This window comes from Pseudonaja textilis, chromosome 2 (genome assembly GCF_049901715.1).
Source record: "Pseudonaja textilis isolate UNSWEBS1 chromosome 2, rPseTex1.2, whole genome shotgun sequence".
Classification (NCBI taxonomy): domain Eukaryota; kingdom Metazoa; phylum Chordata; class Lepidosauria; order Squamata; family Elapidae; genus Pseudonaja; species Pseudonaja textilis.
Window position 1 is genome coordinate 114,022,098 of NC_141991.1, and position 18,933 is coordinate 114,041,030.

General features: G+C 39.2%; 1 protein-coding gene across 2 annotated transcripts in view; it reads right to left on the minus strand.

The window, feature by feature from the left end:
- KIF19 (kinesin family member 19) overlaps window positions 1–18,933 on the minus strand; it is a 42,593-nt gene that overhangs the window by 19,172 nt on the left and 4,488 nt on the right. For both annotated transcript variants that reach the window (XM_026701738.2, XM_087924995.1), the window contains exons 3-7: window positions 7,869–7,979; window positions 6,154–6,241; window positions 4,311–4,447; window positions 2,832–2,957; window positions 493–687 (exon numbers count right to left, since the gene is read on the minus strand). In XM_026701738.2, the coding sequence (XP_026557523.1) occupies window positions 493–687; window positions 2,832–2,957; window positions 4,311–4,447; window positions 6,154–6,241; window positions 7,869–7,979 (657 nt within the window). The remainder of the gene's footprint in view (window positions 1–492; window positions 688–2,831; window positions 2,958–4,310; window positions 4,448–6,153; window positions 6,242–7,868; window positions 7,980–18,933) is intronic.

Consider the following 18,933-nt stretch of genomic DNA (forward strand, 5'->3'; position numbering starts at 1 on the left):
GAATACCTTTTGAAACAACTCTCTTCACCAAATTAACTTTCTGTAACTCAGTGCATATAGCTGCAATTTTCACTGCTTTTCTAGTTAAGTATGTTTTTTCATTTGCCTTCTGCCCTCCATTCTTTGTGTAGATGTTTTAGAAAGTAAATCCCTGAGAATAGGGTTATCCCTTTAGTCTTGTAAAACAGACACGGGAGAGTTTATTCTCAATAAAACATTCATCAATAACAATATCGCACTTATAGGACTTTCAGCAAAGTAATCATGCAAACCCATCCCCCCAAATTGGAAGTTAGCCAGTTTCCAGTCTGCCACTGCAAAGGCTGTTTCAATACTGAGGTTTCATCACCAAGCACTTCCTATCTTACTGCTTCCCTAATCTCTCTCTCCTCTCCTTTCTCTCTCTCTCTCTCTCTCATTCTCTCCCCCCCCACCCCCTTGGGTGTGTTTTTCCTTTTGAGGCGATTGGCCTTTTCTCCTCCACATCCATACCTGAGAAGCCCGCTCTGAGCCTGCTAAGTCAATCATGAAGAGTCGGCCTATGCGCACCTCCTGCATAATGTTTTTGATGCGGCTCTTTTGGCGCACGGTGACCTGCAGCACCGCATGGGAGCGTGAGGATGTTCGGTTGGCTGCTGTAGGCTCCTGCGTCCGTTGCTTATTGCCCTTCATTAACAACTGCATTATCTACATGAATGAGAAGAATGGAAATCTGACCAAAACTATTTGGTGTAGGTTAGCAATGTGCCTCCAGTAAGGACCAGGGAGAGGAACAGAGCAAAAGGGCAAGTTTAATATAGTCTTCGAACTTCCTAAGCCCTATGCACATGAACAAAAGCCAAAGAGTCAGACATATTGTTGTGTGTTCTTTGGGAATATGCATTTTACGTCTGAAATTTTCTCATACCTTTGTATCTCGCTGCGTATTATTTTCAGCGAAATTACAAACCTCTATAGACAAACCTGTCTTCTCTGCTTTCCAGAAAGAAGATCTATCTCTTTTTTCCTGACTGGATTTATTGCAACCGATTGTGCCCTGGTAGCAATAGTTATATAAAGGGACAATTCTGAAACAGAAACTCCTTTTTCCCTTCCTCAAAGAGGGTGGGACATGGGTTAGCATATTAAAGACTTGGTAATGGAAAGCAATTGTGGGCATTCATCAGGCCTTAGTCAGCAAAAGGCCTTCTATCTCTAATAACGTATCAAGCCAAAGTGACTTCCATCTATAAAATAACACCATCACCAGGAAAAGGCAAAAGGGAACTTTGAGTCCCAGTATAGGGAATTTTATGGAACTTCACGGGGACTGAAAGCAGAAAATGGGCAACTGAACAAGCTAAGAGATGTAGAAGAACCACAGACACAGAATAACAGAGTTTGAAGGGACCTTGGAGGTCTTCTAGTCCACCCCCTGCTCAAGCAGGAGACCCCATACCATTCTGGGCAAATGGCTGTCCAATGTCTTCTTAAAACCTCCAGTGTTGTAGCACCCACAACTTCTGAAGGCAAGCCATTTCAATGATTAATTCTTCTAACTGCCAGGAAATCTTTCCTTAGTTCTAGGTTGCTTCTCTCCTTGATTCATTTCCATCCATTATTTCTTGTCTTGCCACCTGGTGCTTTGCAGAATAGCTTGACTCCCTCTTCTTTGTGGTAGCCCCTCAAATATTGGAACATTGCTATCATGTCACCCCATGTCCTTCTTTTCACTAGACTAAACATTCCCTACAACTGTTCTTCATATGTTTTAGCCTCTAGGCCCCTAATCATCTTTTTTGCTCTTCTCTGCACTCTTTCCAGAGTATTAATTTTTTTATAATATGGTGAACAAAACTGGATGCATCCAAGTGTGATCTTACTAAGGCTTTCTAAGGCTTTTGTTTTGTTTTGTTTTGTTTTACTAATTACTAAGAGAGCAATTCTTTGCAAAATTTCTTCACACAATATGTTTCTCCCAGAACCCTGCTGCAATGAAGTGAATACTAACTAAATAAATTTCCTTTGATATTGTGCCATGTGGTACATTGGTCCACAATACCCATTATTTTTAGCTCAAATGGCTTGGGGAAGGCTGCCCAAAACATTCTTTAACTGAAAAGAAGCGAGGTCAAGGGACTTGCAGCAGTGGTTTTTGTAACTAAATTAGTTAAAACTGCAAAATTATGTTCATTTGCTTGGAATTATTACTTGTGAGATGGATTTTTGAACAAGCAAAAATTACAATTTGACTCTGTTCTTTGAAATCTCTGTGCTACCACAGTACTAGGGAATATCAATCTGATTTTAATTCCTTTCACCAATACATAGTGAAAAAGACTAAATTTCTTGTTCCATCTCAGTTGTGTTTCTTTTTCTGCCTCCAAACACGAACACTCATATTCCTCAGCTTAATACCTGTCTTATATCCCACCAAGTGACAGAACAAACAAGTGAAGTTCTCAACTCTAGTCATGGAAATATAGTACAAGAATTAAAAAGGGGAAAGGAAGAAAAGGTTTTGATTTTATTTGTGGGACATTAAACAGAATGCTTTCTGGGGATTCTGGGTTGACAATGTCCTCCAAGGAGAAGTCAAAGAGTCACAGTCATTGTGAGAAACAAAAAAACTGGGTTAGGAACTGTTACTCTAACCAAATTTGCCAGTTGTTTAAACCAAATGGACTGGATTTGGATGTTCAATCACATCAGACTAGTTATCATAGTGACTAATCCATGTTAGCCTCTTGAAGAAAGTTATATTAATAATTAGGATTACTATGTTGCAAGACTGCATTTGGCAATCAGCATGGGTTTTTTTCTGAACCTTTGCAGGGTTTATTCCAATTCACCTCCTTAGCATTGATGGTTGAGACTTCTGTGATTCCAGCCACTTGGATGAAACCTTTAGCATCCTCACGCAAATCCAGGTAGCCCAAGGAAGGGTTCAGGAGGTCTCGGATCATCTCATTGTAAATCTAATTAAAAGAACAAGAGAAAAATTCTATGGTAAGGAACTGGGGAATTGTAAGCAGCTTGGGAAAAAATATATACTGGTAGGCTTCAGAATAGACAGAAATTGGTTTCTTTCTCACTGCCTTCTTAGATGCATCCTTCTCTTCTCAGAGACGGGGGAAAACACCGGGAAGAGCTCAAAGTGTCAGTTCTTAAAACACTCTATGAAGTCACAGAACAGAAGCATCTCTACATTTGAGTTCTAAGACCTAATACCAATTTGCAACACCTAGAATCCTACCAACAACAGCTTACTGGATTAGCTGGCAATCAGGCAGTGCCACCGTTACTTTTTCTGTGCATTGAATGCAGCCTGGATTTTTTAAATCTGAAATGCTGCTGCAAATGCTAAACAAAAGTCACAGTCTGAATCACATCGTCAAGCAGATTCAATGTGGTGCACTGCAGACATATATAAATGAGCTGATACAATGAGCTGTATGCCAAATCAGAAATATTTTGGTTTAATTTCTGAGTAAACACAGGAAAGTTGATTTGAGAGACAAGAAGATAGGAAAACCTGGATTTCCAAAGCAAAAAGGAAGCAAAATGGAAAGATGGTCACTCCACTTTCAAACATTTGGACAGAGTTGAGGGGAAAAAGGAGAAAGTGACCTTCATTCCTTCAGGAAAGTTTTGCTGTGCTCAGGGTTTTCTTCTAGCCACTACTTCTTGCTTTTCCTGTTTTGTTGCTGAGTGCTGCTTATTCGAGGCTGCTAATGCGAGTCAATATTATACAAGCATGAGTCCTAATGGGTTGCCATGGAAATTATCTCAACATACCATATGAAGTATACATCAGCCATAAAGGCGGAAAGGCTGAAGAGGACAGGATATGTTGGACAAGAAGAAAAAATGACAGGGTCCCATGTAACCTTTCACCACTCAGGCAAAGTAGAAGGAGATACATACCACTTAATGTGTAAATGAATATGAATTCAATACATGCCTGGCACACTAGCTTATTGGTTTGTCCCTTGGTATACATGTCCCTTTGTATACAGGTAGCCTTCAACTTACAGTCGCAATGGGGATTAGAATCTCTGTTGCTAAGCAAGGCGGGTATTAAGCGAGTCACATCAGATTTCACAAAAATAGATGTTGACGTACTCAAAACTCATGGGTTAAAAATACTTGTATCAATTAACAGAAATTGGGAAATCACACACTATATAACTGAAGGATTGTCTCTCTGTTCCTGGAAAGATAACTGAGCAATCTTATTTCGTTCGTTCGTTCATTCATTCATTCATTCATTCATTCATTCATTCATTCATTCATTCATTTTCCTTTCTGACTCCTTCAAAGTGACCTACCTCCAGGTAGGACATGGAGACTTCATACTCCATGTCATTGCTGGTCTCCTCAATAGCATGGAAGAGATCATTGAGTGTCTGGACATAAATGCCAGGCTCATGATCAGTGCCAAGCATGGTGTAGGTCTTTCCACAGCCTGAGGTGTAAGGAAAGAGATCAGAAAAATGGTTGATAAAATGGGATTTCCATTCTGGGATGATCCAAAACTGTCATTACATTTTCTTTGAAAGGAGCCTTGTGTTCTTTTTTTTTAGATTTTTTAAAATCCCGTCTTTATTATTTTTATAAATAATTCAAGATGGTGAAGATACTTAATACTCCTTCCTCCTATTTTCCCCTCAACAACAATCTATGAGGTAAGTTGGGCTAAGAGAGCTTTCATGCCTAAATCTCACAGTTTCCTGATTTCTAGCCTGGTGCTTTAACCACTATAGTGACTGCAAAAAAATGTGTTTTCCGAGCTATAGGCCAACCTCTGATTGAAGTTACGGAACAGCATAAAGGTTAAATGAACAAATGACTTTGTTTATGAAGAGACATTTATATCTTTGTGCTTCCAGTTAGCCTGCAATTAATCAATGAGGGTGTTCTGTTTTCAAACAATATTGAGGTACCACATGGTATCACTGTGGCACACAAACCAATTAAATCCCTCCCAAACACTCTAAGTAAATGGAAAGACCCAGTAGCCCTAGGAAAAAAAACCAGGAGTCACCTACAACAGAGGTGTCCAACTTTTCTGGACCAGCAGTGGCGGCAGCAGCAGCAGGGGGAGGAGAGGGTGTTTTAGCACACTTGTCTGCCACTTGTACAAGTGGAGCTTTGCATGCTCACCTGCCGATTGTGCAGCCTGGTTCCCAGCAGATCACAGACTGGTACCAGTCCACAGACTGGGGACTGGAGACCAATATACACGACTGTAACAGCCACTATATCGGACAAACAGGCAGAAGACTAGCAGAACACATCCATGAACACCAACTAGTAGTAAGAAGACATGATGAAAACTCCTTAATTTCACAACACATGGACAGACTTAACCATAGTTTCAACTGGGAAATCATGAGCATCCTAGACCAAGCCAAACCCCCAAACACTAGAGAATTCCTGGAAGCCTGGCACTCAGACAAACTGTCAATCAACAGTCACATAGAGATAAGTAACATCTACGTGCCATTCAAAAAAGACAATCAAAAAGGAAACAAAAAGACCAGAACACCTCACCAGAACCAATATCTAGATGAACAGAGATTAACACCAAGAGTAATGGTAGACTAACAATTAAGAAGCAAACAATACCCCAATCAAGGAATTACCAATTCAGACAAATAAGTTAATCATAAGCAAATAGTCCAATTAAGGAACCACCAAGACCACTCTCAATGACACTGACAGAAGAAACCACCAATATATACAATGAGAGCAAACTCCACTCTCTACTAGTACTGATAATGTTACCTAGTTTGGCAATGAAATATCTGCAAGAAAACAACCAAGCTGATACAGCACCAAGGACGCCACAGTTTAATCCTGAGCTACAAAAATTCTCTTCTATCAATACTAAGGTATGCATGCCTGAAAAAAGCAATGAATTAAAACACGTGGTCCAAATATGTTTTCTTTTTGGCCGTCTTCTATTTCCCATGCAAAGAATATTGCTCTGCATTCATTACCACAAAGGAAGCAGTATTTCTCAGCTGAGTCCAATTGCTTCCAGGACTATACAGTCTATGCTTGCAAGACTACAGAAGTCTACAGTTATAGCAACCAGAGCTTGGTTGTTACCAACTCATTGGAAAATGAAATAGACAGCTTCAATCAGAACTGAGCCTATGTTTTTACCTGTTGGGCCATAGGCAAAAATAGTTGCATTGTAGCCAGAGATGATCCCTTCTATGAGTCCTTTAGTGGTGGCACGATAGACCATTTCCTGCAGGGAGAGATGAAGAGATATGAATAGATGAAAAACATGAAAGAACTTACTTTTAGGGAAGAAGTAATTGCTCTAAAGATAAAGGTATGGATAGCAATGAACTTTATCAGACATATCTACAAAAGGGATAGAAAAAGTCAAGATGGCAATTATAAGTGCACAATTGAATACCTGTGTGTGAAATGGACACATGTATAACAGAGGTAAGGCTTCAACTGCACAGACATGATTGCCAAATTGACTTTTTAAACTTTTTTTACTATGGATATCCTTGAACTTTATCTATTCCTCTTATGCCTTCAGTTTGGTGTTGCTACTGCCTTGCTATCTGGCATGCAATCTAACCATTCTGCCCATGGATCATTGACTGAAGAAGCTGGAATGTATCTTGAGATACAGATAAATAAATAGCACACAGAGCAACTATTTGGGGCAGTCCCATATATGTCAGATTTATTGCTCCGGGGTTGACAGTGGTTAAGCAGGCCAAAATGAACTAGATTTATAGATCTGAAACAGCTGAGTTAAAACAAGGCACTTCCCTTTGGCTGGGAAGGCAGTAAGCTGAAACTCTCCTTCTGAGCTAAATTAATAAAATAAAAAGGACTTGATTCTCTCTCCCCCTTGGCACTTGTCGGCTCTCTTCTTCGCTTGAAATGCTTGTATCTCTTCTTTAAAAATGTCTTGGTCTAAGAAACATGGAATGTCAATATTGGCTATATATACATCCACACAAAATGGGCCATGATGACTTCCAACACATTCTGAAAAACGACGATCAATGGTTGAAAAAATAGGTTCATCCAAAAGGCAAGAGATTTGGGTTCTGTATTTCTAGTCATCTACTATATCTCACAAAACTCTTCTTACCCTACTCCTTCTCTGCTCCCCTGATTCTCAGCCCACGAATAATACCTGGCAGAGGAGGAACAGATCTCACTCAGGAGCTTCAATTTCAGTCTACCTTCAAAATGGAGCTCACAGTTTGGCCCACCAGATACTTGTACCACCTCTGACACAAGCAGTAGCAGGCAGTAAAGCAATAAAGTTGAGCAAACAGAGTAGAGTATCCTTTGCCTTGTTTTGTATGAAAAAAAGTCAGAAATATGAGATTAGAAAAAGAGGAGCTGTGTAAGAAACTGTTTATGTGTTTTTCTTCAAGCAATGTCTGGATGTGCTTCTTCCCACCCCCACAACTTAGTGGGTCAAAGTAGATGGGACTCCTTAAATGTTTCTCAAAAAGAGGAGGGTGATTTGGCTCAAAATTAATAACACACACACACACACACACACACAAAATAACAAGCATAACATCCATGTATACTGAGGGGGGGTCAACTATGGGCCCTTTATGACTCGTGGACTTCAACTCCCAGAATTCCTGAACATACTGAGCTGACTCAGGAATTCTGGGAGTTGAAGTCCACAGATCTTGAAAGGGCCATAGTTGCCCACTCCTGTAATATAAGGTGAACTTTAGTTATTCACTTAATTCCTCTCTCTGTCAATCTGCTGCCACAAATTCTTGGCCTCTCGACACACTGCTTTTTATCAATATATTTTTAAAAGTCAGGGTTCAAAAAAGTTTCTGCTCTGTTTGGAATGCCTGGGGGGCAGGCCTCACCTGAGTAGCAGCAAAATCAAAGGCTACATCAAACAGATAGGATTTCTCTCGTGACCGGTTGGCACGGAGCACATCATCAGGGTCCTCCATTGGGTCCATTAGCACAATCATCTGCAGGAATGGATTGGGATTTTGATAAATTATGTTAGGCGTTTTACTGAAGAGGCAGAAACAAATCTTAACAAGGGAGATAATGAAATGAAGAGTATGCCAAGTATTTTTATCCAAGGGGAACATTTTGCAGTCACATCACATTTTCAATTCTTTTCTCTTGCCCTTCTGTCGTAAAGGAGCAACGGATAAGAAACATGACAGAACCTCCAAACAGCAGACAGGAACCAGGAAATAACTTGGACACCAAAGAGTAAAACCGAGGGAGATATAATCATAGCATTATTGCACAAGGTAGGATGTTTGCTAATAAATTCTCTTCTACCTTTGTCCCTGGCCAAAGAGAACTGGTAGTATTTCAAAAACTCTGCAAATCTGTTTGCCGCCAGAAAAGAGAAACAAAGAAAGAGGCACGTTATACTGGCAACAATGCTTCGATCACAGATCTGGACTTCATACTACATATTCATCTCTGTCCTTATTTTAGAAAGATTCTGTGCAAAATGTTACCTTGCTTCAGGACTCGTTATCTGTAACCATGAAATGTAATACCCTCAATTGCAAGATTTTCCCTCAAGCTCAACGCTAGTTGCCTGGTAACTGGCATTTGCTAGCTCAAAGGGAGGCAATTTAATGTACTTCAGTGATTAACCATCACCTATTATGTTGCTAGGGATTTATGAAAGGCATAATCCAAAACATATGGGGGCCACAATCTGCCTACCTTTACGTAAATTCTTTCTAATCCAATATACCCTGCTTTAGGAGTCTATATTTGTTCTTTAGTTGGAAGATCTTAGAACCTCAAGGTGAAACGAGGTGAAACAAGCCAGTAGGTTGAGAAATAGAAACCTGAAAGGATACTGGGGCAGAAAGGCCGGCAGGATTGTTATACGTGTTCCAAATGGTCTGGAGTTGCCACCCAGTTATTTTTCCTCTCATCATCTCAAAGTCATGTATAGGTAGAGGTGGCCCTCAACTTATAACCACAATTTTGCTCAAATTTCTGTTGCTAAGCAAGGCAATTGTTAAGTGAGTTGTGCCTCATTTTATGATCTTTTCACAACAATTTTTAAATGTATCGTGGTAAGTTGGCTGCGATGAGTTGTCTTAGTCCCTTGATGACCAAATGGGCAGAAATGGGTGGGTGGGTGTGAAGTTAGGTAGATGTAGAAGTTGAAGGGTAGACAGTCCCTTGCCATGGAAAAACAGGCTTGAGGCTGGGAGGGGCCAAGTCAGAAATGGCTTGGATTGGGGTGGGTCCTTGTCTACTGACCATGTGGGTTTTGCTTAATGATGGCAACAGGTACTGCCAGAACAGCTGTCTCTAAGCGGGGAAAGTAATGTGATGTTTTGCTTAATGACCACTTCACTTAACAACAGAGTTGCTAGTCCCAGTTAGGGTCATTAAGTGACGATTACCTGCACTTCTAAGAGAAACTTCTCTAAGAAGGTAAATGTTTCCCCCGTCTAATAATTTGAGACTCTAGGGGGCGATGCTCATCTGTTTCCTAGTTGAGGGAGCCTGTCTTGTATGAAGACATTTGTGTGGCCAGTATGGCTACACATCGAGGCACATAAAACGCTGTCACCTTCCCACCAAAGTGGCAACTATTTATCTACTCGCATTTGCATGCTATTGAACTGCTAGGTGGGCAGGAGCTGTGGCAAGTAATGGGAGCTCACCCCATTGCCCAGTGCTCAGGTCTCAAACCTGGGCTGTCAGCTTTCCAGCTGACAAGCTCAGTGTCTTTAAGTTTAACCGCTGAGCCATTGCGTCTTCTTGAGTTAATATACATAGAGTAATCTTCATTTAGCAACTGACTTGTTTAACATCCATTACAATGGTGATGAAAAAGTTAACTTTGCAGCCAGTTCTTGTATTTATGACCTTTGCAGGTCTGTAAAGCAACAGAAGGCTGAAATAAGATCGTAAGCACAGTCATGGTTTCTCTTAGCGACCACTTCACTTAGCAACCAAACTGCCAGTCCTAATTATGGTTGCTAAATGTGGATTATATTTATACTAAATAAAAATCAAATAAATCATAAGGACGAGAGTCAGTTTGATCTGGTGGTTAAGGCACAAGGCTAGAAAGAGGGAGATTGTGAGTTCAAGTCCCACCTTAGACATAAAAGCTAGCTGGGTGACTTTGGGCCAGTCATTCTCTTAGCCCAACCTATCTCAGGGTTGCTGATGTGGGGAAAATAGGAAAGTGTGCTGGATATGTTCACTGCCTTGAGTTATTTGTAAAAATGATAAAGGTGGAATACAAACAAACAAATAAATAAAATAATGTAGTGCAAAGTGAGAACCTAGCCTCAATGCAAGCTTTGATATTAATTTGGGAAACTGATGACATCCTATCATTGCAGCTATATAACTTACACCTTCTCCAATAACTACCTGTATTTTCTTTGTCTTTCTTCCTGACGTCATCCCCACAAGGTATAACGGCTATTAATAGCCAGGCAAAGGGCCCATGGATCTCTTGGGTACTCAGACTGTGGCTGTGAATTGGCTTATATCTAATTAGACAGCCCAGCTATAATAGGGGAAGATGTGCTGGGAAATACCCAGAGGGAGGAAGATCAAGTCACTGGAAGCTGGGATGATATTCCATTGCACCTCAGAACTATGGGTTATGTTGAAGATGGTAATCCTCAATTCAGGGACAGATCAGGTCTCAGCCGAGATTATTTTGTTTAGGGTATGTTAACATCCGTCCCTTGTGATAGATCAGGAGTGTCAAACTCATGGCCTGCAGGCTGGATGCATCACGTGCTGGCCATGTCCAACCTTGGTTTAATGAAGGGGAAAAAAGTCATGATATGTCATGTGATGTCGTGACTTTGTGAGTTTAACATCCCTATCATAGATCAATGTCTCTTGTATCCAGGGTTCTCTGTAACTGTTCCTCATTTCAGGAAGGAAGAACCTAAGCTACTCCAGGTATTTGATAGAACCAGTAGCGGTTTCAGAGGGGCTTGGAATGATTACTGAATCTCTGGCACAAGACCTTAGTTGCAGCTTGGAATGAGTATGAGGGCTTTAGGTTGGATCGCACCTGTATCTGTACAGATTCTCTGTGATCATGGATCCTAGACAGTCCCCTGATTTATGGAGATCTGGGGTATTTTGTGACAGACATCTAGAACAGTGCTGGAGAAAAACAGAGCGAAACCAATTATTTGTATTGATAAGAGTGGCAAAGTATGCTTGCTTTTCTGCTTATTGCATCCAGACGAAACAGCCAGAAGCCTCATTCTTGATGACCAGGTCCCTTCTATTTAAAGAGGAACAAGCAGAATCCCTCACAGAACTGTTGTGAAGGTTATTCTAGGTTTCTATTGGACAAAATCACTCAGTTTCACTTGGAGTTTGACTTGGTTGGGCTTGCCCTAGCTCATTATCTAGGAAGGGTTTGAGCTGACTGATTTTGAAGGGGCTGCATAGAGTCCTTGTTCTTGTGAGCATAGTCGCCTGTGTTCCAGAGCCATGCCCCTCCTGACTGAATAAAGCCTCCCAGAAGGTTGTATGAGTTGGGTCCAAGTAATGGTCAATGCCTCTTTGTGGGAGAACATAGTTCTACTTGCCTGGAAGAAGGTGGTGGTGGATTCTCTTCTCAAGAAGCCAATCTTAGACCTGACAATACTGAACAACTTTTGTCCAGTTCCAACTGGAGATGATAAAGGTTAGCATCTTGAGAAGGAGGCAGTTCCATTTTGGGACCACCTCAAACTTCTGTAAATATTACTCAAAGTCCTCTCAAGTCCTTCAATGATAGCACTCCTATATTGGATCACATTTGTCCATCACTGACAGCGGCTTTCTGGGTGGACCCTACCTAGACATTAACATAATGCAGTAAACATGGAACACAGAATGGCCCTTGAGCTAGTATAGCCAGCATTAACAAATGGATTAATGAGGTGTCCACCCATCTAATCCTTTTAGAGATAATTAATTTTCTTTTGTGTTGCTCTGTTTCCTGTCAACTTTAATCTGGAATGACAGAAAGGACAGGTCCATACTAGCCAGGGGACGCTACTGATCAGGTGTCTGTTTATTAGGCTTAACTCCCACAAGATCAGCAATGAGAGTGAGTGAGAGTGGGCAGACAGATGAAGACATGCATTTAGGATGGAGGGGCAACAGTGTTGCCATGGGACACAACTGACTTCCAGCTGCACAGCTGGAGCTTCTATCAATGCTGCATATTTACTGTACATTTTGTAGTGAAACTTCAAAACATACAATGTAAATTTAAATATATTTGAATCTTGGGAACTTTTCTTATATGGCTGTGGCTGATCTTTTGGAAAGAATTATTAGGTTCCTATCATTAGATTTGTTCCAGTCATATCCCCAATAGCTGTTGAAATAGATTCTATGCCTATACTCAGTAGACGCTCAGTGCTTTCACTAAGGATCTGACAGTGGAGAAGTAAACCTGGATACCTGCTATAGAAGCAGCTACTAAAGGCATAGCAGATGTTAGCATGTCTCTCCCCTCCCCCCTATACCCTGTGAGCACAACCTGTTGTCTTTGTGTATATGGAGATCAGATTGCCTTTGACAGTGACATTGGGTTGGGTTTCACCATTTCTAAGAGGCCTTTAAAGGGACTCTGTGTAAGGCAGTCATTAATACCAGGGAGCAGAGAGGCTGGTTTAAAAAAGCACAAGAACAAATTAACCAGTGGGGCATGGTGGTTAGATCTCACAACAGTGTTGTAGAAACCTGAATTCAGTTCATGATATTATTTACTCTTAAAAGGTTTCTCACAAGGATTCTCAATTCTTGTGAAGATTCAAAGTCAGATATGTGAAGCAAATGATGAATAATGCCTTACATCCCTGCCCCCACCGAGGAGGACAGGCGTAGCTGGTAAATTATGTAACTGGTAAAACTATGGAGGATATCCTGGGACTTCCCCAATATTTTATAGCCTAATAACTGCTACAGTTAATAATCACTTTAAATAGTCAAAAGCTCCACCTTATTTATACTAAGAGTTACTGAACAGCATTTCAATAACCATCAATGGATTTAAAGTATGAATGAATTAATGTATGTTAAAGGAGGGAGGTAGAACATTTGGCTGGACTGAATACCTCTTGTTATAGGTTTTGTGCTACAAAGGCAGTAATAGATAACTTGCAGCTACCAAATTTCTTTATGATTCCCCAAGTGCCACATAAACTACCTGAGACTTCTCAGAAAACAACTGAATGAAAAACTGCTGGTGACCTTCTACCGCTGCACCATAGAGAGTATCTTAACTTACTGCACCTCTGTATGATTTGCCAATTGCACAGTGGCAGATAGGAAAGCACTCCAAAGGGTTAATGTCATTGCCCAGAGGATCATTGGTTGCCCTCTCCCCTCTTTGGAAGAGCTTTATAGCTCCCACTGCCTTAAGAAAGTTCAAAACATTCTCAAAGATCCATCTCATCCTGGGCACCCCCTTTTTTTTAAACTATTAGCATCTGGCAGATGGAACAGGATAATAAAAACAAGGACAAATAGGTTGAAAAACAGCTTCTATCCCAGGGCAGTATCTCTGTTGAATTCTACTATATAGTGCAATATTAATGCAATATCAGGGGTTTTCAATTTAATGTATAGAATGTGAAGGATGTGTGCTTGTGTTTATTTTCATAGTCATACACTGAAGATGGTATTTAATTTCGTTGTATGAGCTGCAATGACAATAAAGTAAAGTAAACTAAACATGCTGCTAAAATTTGGCAGCAAGCAGCCCAGCTGAATTTTAGAGAATGGCTGAAAATCCTAACCAGGTATTATTATATAATTGGTCCTGCTCCCTTGGCCATTGGAACAGGGGAGATGGAATTGCACAAAATGAGTATAAAAGGGAAAGGAAAGAGATGTTCTTGATAAAGGGGTCCAAGGCTGCTTTAGTTTTCATCTCTGTTCCGCGAGATTCATTTCATTCTGTCATCACAGGTGTGCCAAGGACAGGACTTCAAGAGCAACACTGCCGCACGAAAAGGAATAATGTACTTCTTTGTAATGAATAAAAGGCTCTGTTAAAGAGAAGTAAGAGCCAGTTTGTTGTAGTGGTTAAGGAATCAGGCTGGAAACTGGGAGACTATGAGTCCTAGTCTTGCCTTAGGCACAAAGCCAGCTAGATGACCTTGGGCTAGTCATTTTCTCTCAGCCCTAGGAAGCATGCAGTGGCAAACCACTTCTGAAAAACTTTGCCAAGAATACAGCAGGCACTTGTTCAGGAAGTCTTTGAGAATGTTATTAATCACTAAATGTTTTAAAATATTTTGTGTTAATGAATAAAATTAATTAATAATTAATAACAATTAATGTTCAAGTTATTTTACTCATTAGAACAAAAACTCCAACTTATTTAGAATGTTCTGTAATCATTTTAGTTTAAACTTGCATGCCTGAGGTGGACTTGTATTTGTTTGCAAATCAAATTCTTCCAGAAAACTGGGAAGCAGTCTTGGTGTCTATCTGCCCAAGAAAAAACATAGATAAAACTATAATTCTGTCCGAAGCTTTTGCTTATTCCTACTTTCTATGATCAGTTAGAAAGACTCTAAGGGATCAACTTTAAACAGGCAGATTTAGTCCATCTTCATAATTTTGGGCAAAGTATCCCATCTTGTGGGATGGAATGTTAAGAATATCAATGATTTGTTAGGAATGCTTCCAGTAACAGGATCTAAAAAAGATTGTTTGTACTGTTATGTACTAAAAGTGCTAGTAAACAGAGCAACAATTCTGCAAAGTTTACAAAGGCTCAGCATGTTGATTTGCTGCTGAATTACGGCAATACAATTTCAGGCAATTTGGTAATGGGCTGGAGACCTTCCATTTCTACTTTTATGAGGAGGCATTATAGTCAGAAATTGGTAATTTTGCCTCCGTATTTGCCACCCTAACCCTAACCCTCTGCGTGTTGGGGGATGGTATAAATTCAATCCCCTTCCTAAGAGGTCTGTAGAGGGCATGCATAAGCGCACTAATGTGCCTACCGCCCCGGTCCTATTGTTTCTTTTTTTTATTTTTCTTATATGTATCCATTTCATGTATTCATAACTATGTTTATATTTATACCTGTTATCTTATAATCGGTTGACAAAATAAATAAATAAATAAAAGATTGTCTATCCCAGGATATTTATCTTTAACTAATTAATTGAAAGATTTATATTGCATTTATATCACATTAGAATCCAAAATTGATGTTAAACAACTCCCTTCATCTTGTTTAAGACCATCATGTTTTGAGACTAAAATACAGAGATATGCAGACGCTGTTAAAGAATTATTCAAATCAGCATCCCCTAAGGGGCTGAGTTTAAAGTGTGTGCATCTGCTATTTCGGAAACCAGAAAATTTGGACCCTGTAAGAAGATACTTCAGCTAACTGAAATTGATAAACGTTGCCTTGGCCTCAATTGTTTCTTTGCCACCCCCAAGGGCTGCAGAGTCATAATTGATGACATCATATGTGAAAAGCCAATGTTTAAGCCAATTTTGAACAATATGTGCGATTGAAGGAGGTTTTTGCCCAAATTAGGCACATTAAGTCTTCCAACAAGATAGAGCCAGGGTGATCTATTGGTTAATGTGCTGGCCTAGGAACAAGGAGACCTAGTTATAATCCTCCCTCAGGCGTCAAAAATGAGTTGTGTGTTCTTGGGCCATTTATTCCCTCTCAGCCCAAATTAGGAGGCTGAAAAAACTCAGCCTTGCAACATATCTTGATAAGCTTCACTATAAGAACTAGTTAATTTCTGTGCAAAATCACCAGATTCTGCAACCAAATAGCATAATAGATGGTAAGAAAAGCAACAGTGTATTTAATAAGGTTAACATTCCCAGTTTAAATCTTAAATGATCAACTTCTTGACTATTGATGATGACAGATAAAGAAAATGCAGATCACAAGTCAGGCTTTCTGCATGGTTGTTCCAACATTGTTGTTTTTAGGAAAGCCCAGACTGAAAACTCTCATTTTTGAATGATCACTTTTTCCCTGGATTGATGAATGGGCAGCCATTTCCAACTATTTATATTGATCCGGGGATTAGATTTTTACTGTGGATCATTATTTTGTTTTAATGTAAATTGATTGGGGAAATATAAAATTGCATAAGTAATAGGTGACCAAATAAGCTACAACAATTTGCTATCATATTGCAGTGGCACAATCCTGGGACATTTTTGGAGTTGCAAAAGATATTATAGGCATCTGCAGAGGGGGACAAAAGATCAAAAATGAAAGCAATATTACACCATTGCAAACTTCTCCTATGTATGCATCGTGACATCAGATGAACCTATGTACGAAAGGTCAGCATTTGTCGATGCCTCTGGTTAGCACATTTAAAAGGTGAATCCTTGCCTAATTATCCAATGATGACACTTCATTCAAAATTCAGCTAGCTTGACAAGAAAGCTGCATTGTTAGAATGCAATATAAAATTACATCAGAAATATCAATGTGAGCTATCAGTTATGTACCCTGTATATGTAGGGGTGTGTGTGTGTGTAAATTTTAGTATATTAAGATTAATCAATTATAATTATATACTATAAATATATAGTCTGCTTGGTTTTGAAAAGTTGTTTATATGGGTTAAAAGCCACATCAGATTTTTGAAGTTTTCAGATTGCATGTGGAATCTTTGGTTTCTCATAGTTGTCAGATACCACTTACTGGGCAAGAGACATTGGAGTGTAAATGAGCTGAAGTGGGAAGAAGGAACTGAAGTAGTTGCATGAATCCTTTGCCTCATTTTATTTATTGCTTGCTGCAGCATCCTTACTATCATTTTAGAGAACTGTCATGAGAATTGAATTACCTGCAGTGGTTAGAAATTAAATCATTCTACTTTCTCTGCGTAGAAGCAATCATTATTAAGCCTTCACATGAAAAGATCAGTTTCTCAACTGCTCAACCCTTTCTTTAGTTCCATCCTACTGTTTGTTGTTTTTGAAATGCAGGTGCCATACCTGTTTGAGTGTTTGATAATATATTCCCTACCAAATATGCTTTTTCTCTCTCTTTTTTTCTTCCATTAAATCATGTCAAATTTTCACAGCATTAAGATAGCAAAGGATCAAAATGTGGAATTCCACAACCCTAGAGAGGCTCCTATTTACCTGAACCCTAGATACCCTCCCACTTACTCTTATGCATGAAAGTAAATGTATTTGCACACTAGAGTGAATTTGAGAATCTTTTCTGCTATTGGGTATAGGGGAAAGAATTTGTTAGGTTTGTATTTTGATATGAACTGGTGCAATTTGTGCTTTTAAAACTAATAAACAATTATTCTTTGGTATTTATACTTCTTCAATTGATGTGATTTCATTCTTTGATTAAAATGTATTTTAATCAAAGGCTCAGATTATGGACGTTGTCAACCAAAATTACATGAAGTATGGAATAAGGCATTTTTGTGTATATGCAATGACCTAGGCATGTTCAAGGACACTAATACATGTAAAGAGCTGAGCAAATGAATTAATTTTACCTGGGGCAATGTACATATTTAAAAATGCATATTTTTAAATAATCATAAACCGAACAGGGCTAATTATTCTTTTATGTGGATATAGTGATAAAATAAGCAACAGAAAGACCAAGGTGAGGAACGCCCAACATACTTTCTTAATTTGGAAAAGTGAATCTGATACTACTTGACTGGAAATAATTTCTATTGTGGATATAACGTTAAGTGTATTCTGACACCTTGGAATGAAGCTAGCAAGCACCAACAAAGACTGCTTGGTAAGTTTTACTTTGTGGCCCTGAAAATTACTTCTGATTAAAATGAAGTCCTGGCTCATGGCCAGACCAAAAGGCATTAGTCTTTTGAGGAAATGTACTTCAGCTCCAGACAGGGATGTGGTTGTATATCTACTGCCTGATATCAGGCCCGGAAGCAATTCTGATGTTGTTCCTTCTTACTGCTTAATTCCAACCCTGTTTTGAATCCAATACCTTATTGTCATGACGACAAATCACTCCTGTAAACAATTTGCTGGCATGGTCCATAAAGCATTGTCCTCAGCTGGATGGGGCAGTGAGAAAGCTGTCTCCATGGCAACCTTAGTTCTAAGAAATAAGAAGCGACCCCTTCACACTGTATTAATAGGGGTACACAAATAACTATAGTAAGTTCAAATTTGCCTCTTTTTCTTTTTTTACTACATGCTCCTGTTCTTAAAACAACAAGAAAGATCTACATGGTTTCTTTTCATACTGTTGTCACAGAAACTCCCTCCCTTCCTCCACATACACTGGTCAAAGAGTCAAGGAAATAGTACTGCAAGGCACAATAATTGAATAGCTTGGAGGAATTGTTAGATATTTGCCTGGGTAAGATATCCATTTATCTTTGATTCCTTACTTTCAGGCTTGCCCCAAACTTTGGGCTACCTCAACAACCATCACTTTTGCTAATTATTCCTTAAATGAATATTGTTTCCATGATAGCCCATAACTTATCTGTTTCAACAGTGTGACTGTACAATAGGAAGCTAACTAATCAGAATATTCTGCAATTTCCAATTTAAAAAACAACTCTTGAATACACTGATGTGGCTGAAAACATGTTATAAACATGCTAACTAACTTTAGAATTTTTTCTGATTCTGTAGAACTGAAACTTCATGGCAATTCTCTATCTTTAATTTCTTCCATAATAGTTTTATTATGAATAAATAAACTATCTGAATGACATCATTTAGAACAGCTGCCTTTTTGATGACTGATAATTTGCACTAGTCATAAATCTTAATTTTGGAAAATGATAAAATAAAATAAAATTATATTATTCTGCCTCTTGCTGCATTTAACTATCTTTTGAAAGCATTAATCCAAGTCACCTAACATATCTGCACAATTTTTATCTTTTTCAATTGCCAGCATTTTTCTTTAATCAACTGTTT